Source organism: Triticum urartu, chromosome 7A (genome assembly GCF_056163025.1).
Source record: "Triticum urartu cultivar PI428250 chromosome 7A, HENAU_Tu73, whole genome shotgun sequence".
Classification (NCBI taxonomy): domain Eukaryota; kingdom Viridiplantae; phylum Streptophyta; class Magnoliopsida; order Poales; family Poaceae; genus Triticum; species Triticum urartu.
In genome coordinates this window covers 748,634,914-748,642,555 of record NC_141879.1, presented here as the reverse complement: position 1 = coordinate 748,642,555, position 7,642 = coordinate 748,634,914, and the positions used below count along the sequence as shown (strand labels likewise).

The following is a 7,642-nucleotide window of genomic DNA, read 5'->3' as shown; positions in this document are numbered from 1 at the left end:
ATCAAACTTTACCATTGTGGAAATTGTACAAAAGTATCGAAAACTAAATCATCTGGATCGGCATTATTAGACAAAACCTATATTACAAATCAAGAATGGCAATAGAAGAGCAATTACTTTGTGATGTCTCACACCTTCGCCCTATGTTTATGATGGAAAAAACTGCACTTCTAGATTGTTAGGTTATTCAAGATTTACTTTGTGTATCATGACATATGAGAATCTGTACAAAGCGCTGATTCTAATCAAAAGAACATTTTTTTAGATGTGTAAGAACTGAAATTAATCAAATTCATGCACTACAAACCTAAATCAATTAATCATGCATTATTCTATAAACTGAAGAACCAAGCAAAAAACATATACACATAGCAAAACGATAAATTTACCTCACTTGTTCAACAAGGATAGCACATCACCAGACTTCATGCTTTCACAGTTCTAGATCCAACCATTTCCACCCAACTCCCCTGCCTACAAGCAAAGAAGCCCAAAAAACAATGAAAATTCTAAGAGAATTGGGATCAATGAGAAGGCATATGTGCCCAAAAAACCAATGAAAATTCTAATTCGTTAACTATTTCACATAGCAGATGATATCACTATATTCTCTTAGTGCAATTGTACCCAGTTTCCGGTTGTTAGAAACCACTTGGTGAAGAGATCATTATGTGCACAAAACCATAGTCAGCATTTGTAAATTGCTAGACATTAAAGCAATTGTTATATTCCTATTCTAGCTTTAATATTGCCTAGTAATAACAACATGTTACATTGCCATAAATCACCTTGGTGACAAAGAAACAACTAATTCGATGCATTCTTATATATATTCAATGGATCCTTAATCACATGAGAAATATCAGGAACGAAAATTAAATGTAAGGAATCCAAGCCAAACAAACAAATTGGGATTACTGTATTACCTGCAGTATAGAAATTTGTGTACGGATGAAGGGGGTCGTAACATGTTTTACTTGTATGAGTAATATGTCTGATTTGCATCGATTCAACTTGGAGCAGAAAGTTTCCAACTGTCGTAGAAAGAACAATCACATTTGTGTCCTCCTCATACCCCATTATCAACAAAAACCTTTCGTGGCCACTTTGCATTGAGTGTGGGAAGAGCCCTTCTAGCTCAATAGTTTTCTGCAGCAGCACCCATCTGGCAACACCATCACATTTTGATTCCCGCTCCCATAACTGGATGGTAAATTTTGACAAAGTGGCAAGACCAAGTTTATTATCCTCTGTTCGTAAGAGCTGCACAGACCCATACGTTTGATGGTTAATATGGGCATCCGCGGGCTTCTCCATCACACAAAGGCTCTGACTTTCAAAATCAAACACAAGGGCGCCACCTCTGCAAAGCGTCCAACAAAGTGCATTCCCAACAAGGACGCTCGGCCTTGTGAAAAATATCCTAGGTGTAGAGGCCAGCGAGACAATATCTCCCCACACACCAGATACCGATTTGTACACACAAGCGAACGTATTTTTGCCTCCGTTGTTGACCAATACCAATTTGAACGGGCTAGAGAAGCAATCGCCATGCACGTGCCCATCTTCGGCATCAACACACAACACCACGACATGCCATCTTGAAACGTCATCGTCATCTTCTATCCCCAGCGGAAAAGCCACACGGTGTCGCCGGCCGGTGAGAGGATCCCACACGATGGCCTTGCGCAAAGACTCTTCAAGCAGGACGGCGAGGCCATGGCGGCACCCGGTGCAGATCCAGCCTTTGCGAATGCAGATTTTGTGAGCTTATGCACCCGGGCCTCACTATCCTAGCACTCCAATGTTGCTTTGACATCTGTGCTACACAACTACCTTATTACATGGAATTTTCTTTTTTTTGTTCCTCTCATATAAAACATGTCTTGAACTTCAAACTTTGCAGTACAACATAACTTTGTAACTAGAATGTGAGATAAAACTTTCAGATTTTTTTGTCCGACATAAATATGAAAAATAAGATTTTTTTAATCAAACAAATCTCATTTTGTATATTTATGTTGGACCAAAAAATCTGTAAGTTTTATCCCACATTCTACATAGAGAGCTTTGTTGTGCTGCAAAGTTGAAGTCAAAAAAGAGAAAATTATTTGCATGAATCGTGATGCAGGAATGAGTGGTTGGATAAGGAGTACCCGGGTGCATAGGCTCTAAAACATGTTTTCGCAGCCTTTGCGGGTGTGTAGTGGCGTGAAGCGCCCGGCCAGGACGCGGTCCGGCGGGTCTAGCACGGGACTGAACTTGAATCTTGTGCCGCCGCTGAAGAAGCCGAGAAGAGGAGGCTTACGGTGGTGCTTCCGGAAGCAGCGCGCGAAGCCGGCGTCGGAGAGGATGCTGCGCCAGTGCTTGCAGACGGCGGACGCGCGGGGGAGCGACGATGGATGAGGGAGGCGGAGAAGAATCTCCCAGAGGACGTCCTCGTCGTCCAGCGGGTGGGCCGTCGCGCGCTTGGAATAGTGGCCGCTCATACTTGAGTCTCAAGGTTGTACACCAAATTGAAATTGGGGAGAAACCAGGGGCGCCCACCGGTATTTCTTCAGGGTGAAATTGGAGAGAAACTAGAGCCGAAGTGACACTTTCGATCGCCGGGGGAGCTAGGCAAAGGAGCTCGATCGGCCGGGGTCGGGGAAGCTTCGAAAGGCGGAGGCAGGGCGAGGCGTGCCGGAACGAGGGAAGGACTCGCCGGAGCGCTTGCGGGAGGGCGGCCGCCGGCGCTGGGCGCGGTTCGCCGGAGAGACGCAAGGTGGGATAGGTGAGTTTGTTTTCTTCTCTCCGTCTATTGCTTCGTTTTTTTGGGGAGAATATCGTCGTATTGCTTGGTCAATGTGATGAATCCCAACGAGGGCCGAATAAATAAGGCCCAATAAACTGGCTGACGCTTTCCGAGTAGAACACGAAATAGATGTTTTTTTTTGAACTTCGAAATAGACGTTTCTTTGTCTCGAAAAAAATGAAATAGACGTTTTTACTATTAAAAAACAAAGAGTGAAGTGCATTGTAGGTCCCTAAACTATTTCAGGGGTGTCATATAGATCCTCAAACTATGAAAACAGGCATCCAGGTCCTTGAAGTCCAGTAAGTCTGTCATTCAGGTTCAAAATCTGTCAAACTCCTCCTGACCGGCCAGCTGGCGCAATTAACCCAGGGCACGTCGGACCGGGGGCCTGCAAGGTAACGCCTGGTCATAGAAATATGCAAATAAATTCAAATTCATGAACTTTAACAAAATGTCCGCGTCGTTCGCGAATATGAAAAAAATGTTTGCGAACATTCATATACTTTCAGGACTTTCAAAAAGTGTCCATGAAAATGGAAAAAATGTTCACGACTTTAAAAAAATATTCAAGTTGTTCGCTAACATTCATATGCTTTCATGACTTTAAAAACGTGTTCGTGGATATGGAAAAAATGTTCACGACTTTAAAAAAATATTCGTATCGTTCGCGAATATAAAAAATGTTCATGAACATTCATTTACTTTCACCACTTTAAAATAATGTTTCTGTCGTTCGCGAATATGAAAACAATGTTCATGAATATGCATATACTTTCACGACTTTAAAAAAATGTTTGCCAATATCACGAACATTTTTTTAAGTCCTGAACATTTTTTCCATATTCGCATACTACGCATACTTTTTTTCCATATTCACGAACGATGCGAACATTCTTTTAAATTCATGAATTTGAATTTATTTGCCTATTTCCTTCACCGGCCATTACTTACATGACACCCTTCAAATAGTTTAGGGACCTACAATGCACTCCACTTAAAAACAAAATAGACATTTCTTGAAAAAACCCAAGTAGAGCCAGACAGCCAAGCGAGCCGTGCGATACTTCTCTCGGGTCAAGCATGTGGCCCACCTTCAACGGTCGATGATGCCTCTTGATCGCCATTGCCTTGTGATGCACTGGGACTGCCACCTTTCCATTGGATTGCTTTGAAGAGAATATCAAATATAAACCTTGGTAGAGGAGGCTTCCAATGGTGCTTGAGGAAGTGGCAAAGGAAGTCGAGGTCGTCCAGGGAAGGTGTGGGGGAGGGGCAATGGTTGTGCAGGGAAGCCAAGGAGGATCTCCTGGAGGTGGTCTTCAACCTCCCGCTGCGACACCGGCGAGGAAGGGTAGTAGCTCGTCTGAGCGGACGTAGGATCTGAACTGGGTAGGTGTATTCGATTGTCGATGATGAACAATAGCTGTCCACTTGGTCTACATGCAAATTTTTGTTCTTACTTTTTTTCTTTTTTGTGAATAATATTTTATTTCCATTTCAAAGAGAAAAAGAATATATTGTTTTGCCAGGAAAGAAGATATATTTTTGACTTGGAGAGGAATTGAGATGCTTAAATTTACAATTAAGTTTGCATATTTGTGTCATGCATTTTCTTTGGTAAATATTTTTTTACTGAACTAATGTTTCAGTCCGGCATGACGAGGAACAGCAGAATGAAGAGGACGTGTGTTTGGGGGGTGTACACGCACGTGACCTCTACAATAACAACAACGAGCAGTGAAATAATAGAATTTAGCAAAGACATGTAGAAAAGAAACAGTATACAAGCCTGTTTGCGTCTTTTACCAACTCATCAATGTACAAACAGCAAGAGAGCACATATTGCAGTCTACTCTAATCACAGGATAAGGAGGTTTACACACTAAAAGTTATTATTCTCCACTCCCCGGTTTTCTGTCAAGAACTTGGTGACTTTATGGACCGTCGGAAATTGTATATCCAAAACCACAAACAAATTTTAGTGCTACTTGGAATGAGAAAATATTTGACGGCAAGATCCAGAATTGGACTGCCATTTGAAATTCATACATCAAGAATTTTTGGGGGGTCAAGTACTCTTTGCAGTTGAATGGCGCAGCGCATGAATGTAACATGGGCCGATTCAGAAATAAAAAGCATCGGGACACTCTATTTTCACATGTCTCCTTGTGCCCTCATTGCACTCTTAAAGACCAGAGTAAGTTTAGCCCACAAAGGCAAATACATCCTCTGTGTGAATGTTTTGTCTTGCACTCCCGGAGCACATTCTAAAATAATGAGTAGTATGAGAAATGATGGACGACAGATTTATAGATACATAAATATATATGTATAGCAACACATTCGGAATGCCAAAAAAGATATGTGTTTCAAGTTACTGAAAACATAATGCAAACATAGATTCAGTTTAACAAAAGTTTTCAGATAGACTAGCAGAGCTGCAAAAGGATAATGTAGCAACCAAACAATGATGGTCAGACTGTTCCCCACATGCATGTCTTGGTTTCTTTGAAGTACGTAACCGGGTCTCAGGTGGGTAGCCACACCAAACTTTAGAGCGATGAGGGCGGAAGGTTCAGGGCCATGAATCAAAGCAATAGTTATATTCCTTTTCTAGCTTTAATGTAGCCCAATAATTACAAGAAATTACATCACCATAAAGCACCAGACCAACAAAGAAACAAACAACTTAGCATATTCTTATATGCCTAGTTAACGTTGGTCTTTAATCACAAGAATAATATATATTACAGCAATCAGGTAGCACAAGCAATCTGCAAAACAAACAAATTAGACTTTACTGTTTGTCCCGTGTAGGCATGGAGGTATTGCCTGTAGTATAGAAGTTTGTGTAGGGATGAAAGGTGAGGTAACATATGCTATTTCTTTTGATAATATGCTTGATCTGCATGGAGTCAAGTTGGAGCATGAACACGCCAGTCACCGCAGACAGAATAATAACATTTGTGTCCTCATCATACCCCGATAGCAGTACCGTTTTGAAGTCACTAAACACTCCATGTGGAAAGAACTCCTCCAATTGAATGGTTTTCTGCAACAACACCCAACTGACAACACCATCACAGTTTGATTTCCTCTCCCATAATTGGATGGTCAGTTCCAACAAATATGCAAGGCCAAGTCCACCATCATCTGTCCGTAAGAGTTGGACTGATCCATAGGAGTCGGTGTCTATCGGCTTCTTGATCACACTAAGGCTCTGACTCTGAAGATCAAATACAAGGACATCACTTCCAAAAAGCAACCAACAAAGTGCATTCTCAACAAGGACACTAGGCCCTATGTCATAAACCTCATACGTACACTCCATAGAGGAAATATCTCCCCATAGACCAGACACCGATTCATACAGGCAACTGAGGCAAGCGAATGCTTGCCTGTGCGTGTCTTGTAGGTTCTCGGTGACCCAGATAAAGACCAATTTGAGCGGCCTCGAGAAGCAATCGCTGTGCACATGCCCATCTTCATTGTCAGCGCACACCACCGCAGCATGACAACACACCATGTAGTCCTGCCCAAGCATGAGCCCTGGTGGACAAGTCACCTGGTACTGTTGCCGGCTTAGGGGATCCAACACCACGATCTGGCGTTGCGACAAGTTGACTAGGACGGCGAGGCCATGGCGGCAGCCCATTAGGTTCCAACGTTCGTTGTAGGGTATGATGTCTTTGGGCATGGGGACTCGCAGGGAGAAGCGGGCGGCAGGGATGCGGTCGGGCAAGTCCAGGACGGAAGTGAAGTGGTACTCTGTGTAAACATCCCCATTGAAGAAGCCGAGCAAAGGAGGTTTCCGGTGGTGCTTGCGGTAGCGGCGGAGGAACACGTCGTCGGAGAGGATGTTGCGCCAGCGCTTGCATACGGCGGACGCACGGGGGAGCGAGGATGGCTGCGGAGGGAGGCGGAGGAGGATCTCACGGAGAAGGTCCTCGTCTTCCAGCGGGAGGGCCGTCGCGATCGCGACCAAGGAACGTCGGCGGCTCATGCTTCAATCTTGAGTGAGCTAGGGTTCCTGAAAAGTGAAAACAAAGACCGGAAGAGAATCATCAACACACGCGAACCAAACTGGAATTGGGTAGCAGGATCACCGAGAGAAGCAACATAATTAGGGGCGCTCACCGTTCCCAGCGCAGGGCCGGAGGGCCGCCGCCGGTCGCCCGGATGGGCTAGGGCTAGGTCGAAGGAGGCCGGGGCAGGGCTGGACGGCGGTGGTAAGGGGAGGCGTGGCGGAGAACGGGAGGAACGCGGAGGAGGGCGGGCGGAGAGCCGTGCCTTCTGGAGGGGCGGCGGAGTGCAGCCGCCGGCGCCGGGCGCAGTTGCGCGAGAGGCGCAAGGTCCGAGGGAGCGAGAGGCACGGAAGGCGTCGGGCTGGAAGACCCGATGGCGAACGTGCGCTCTCTAGAACTATTGTGTTTTTTCCTTTCCGGATAGAACTCTCAATAACTTTTTTTAGGGGTAGAACTTTCAATAACTTGGGAGGCTGAATCCCCATAAAAAAACGACAGCACTACGCGTGAGCCGGCTGATCTGACATATAGATCAGCCGGCTTGGCCGCCGTAGGATTAATCCGTTGGATCGCTTCGCGGGGCTGCATGCTGCCTCAGATCTCTAGTCGCTTTCAAATGGCATTTTCATCGGCTCGCGAGCTGTTCGCTTGAGTGATGCAAGCCATCAGTTTCTCTTCTCTAATTTTGTGCAACAATACTCTTGTTGCGAAACCTTCTCTTCTCTAATTTTCTGCAACAAGATCTTTGTTGCGGAAACTTCTCTTCTCTAATTTTCTGCAACAAGAGCTTTGTTGCGGAACCTTCTCTTCTCTAATTTTC

At 44.7% G+C, this 7,642-nt stretch overlaps 2 protein-coding genes across 3 annotated transcripts; both read right to left on the bottom strand.

Moving 5' to 3' along the window:
- Positions 1 to 433: 433 nt before the first annotated feature.
- Positions 434 to 2,489, bottom strand: LOC147962757 (uncharacterized). 2 transcript variants are annotated; one of them, XM_087536964.1, is made up of 3 exons: positions 2,189 to 2,489; positions 927 to 1,745; positions 434 to 474 (listed from the first exon to the last, which is right to left on the bottom strand). In XM_087536964.1, the coding sequence occupies exons 1-3, from the start codon at positions 2,487 to 2,489 to the stop codon at positions 434 to 436; spliced, it is 1,161 nt and encodes a 386-aa protein (XP_087393090.1). The 2 variants fall into 2 exon arrangements, with proteins under 2 accessions (XP_087393090.1, XP_087393091.1); XM_087536965.1 differs by having other exon boundaries at positions 2,192 to 2,489.
- A 2,907-nt stretch (positions 2,490 to 5,396) lies between these two features.
- Positions 5,397 to 6,889, bottom strand: LOC147962756 (F-box protein At5g07610-like). Its single transcript, XM_087536444.1, has one exon. The coding sequence runs from the start codon at positions 6,798 to 6,800 to the stop codon at positions 5,595 to 5,597; it is 1,206 nt and encodes a 401-aa protein (XP_087392570.1). The 5' UTR covers positions 6,801 to 6,889; the 3' UTR covers positions 5,397 to 5,594.
- Between the last annotated feature and the right edge of the window lie 753 nt (positions 6,890 to 7,642).

Coding starts and splice junctions, on each gene's coding strand:
- LOC147962757 (XM_087536964.1), bottom strand. CDS start 2,489: ATGAGCGGCCACTATTCCAAGCGCGCGACGGCCCACCCGCTGGACGAC. Junction 1,746..2,188: donor ACTACACACCCGCAAAGGCT/GCGAAAACATGT, acceptor GCATTCGCAAAG/GCTGGATCTGCACCGGGTGC. Junction 475..926: donor CACAAATTTCTATACTGCAG/GTAATACAGTAA, acceptor CTTTGCTTGTAG/GCAGGGGAGTTGGGTGGAAA.
- LOC147962756 (XM_087536444.1), bottom strand. CDS start 6,800: ATGAGCCGCCGACGTTCCTTGGTCGCGATCGCGACGGCCCTCCCGCTG.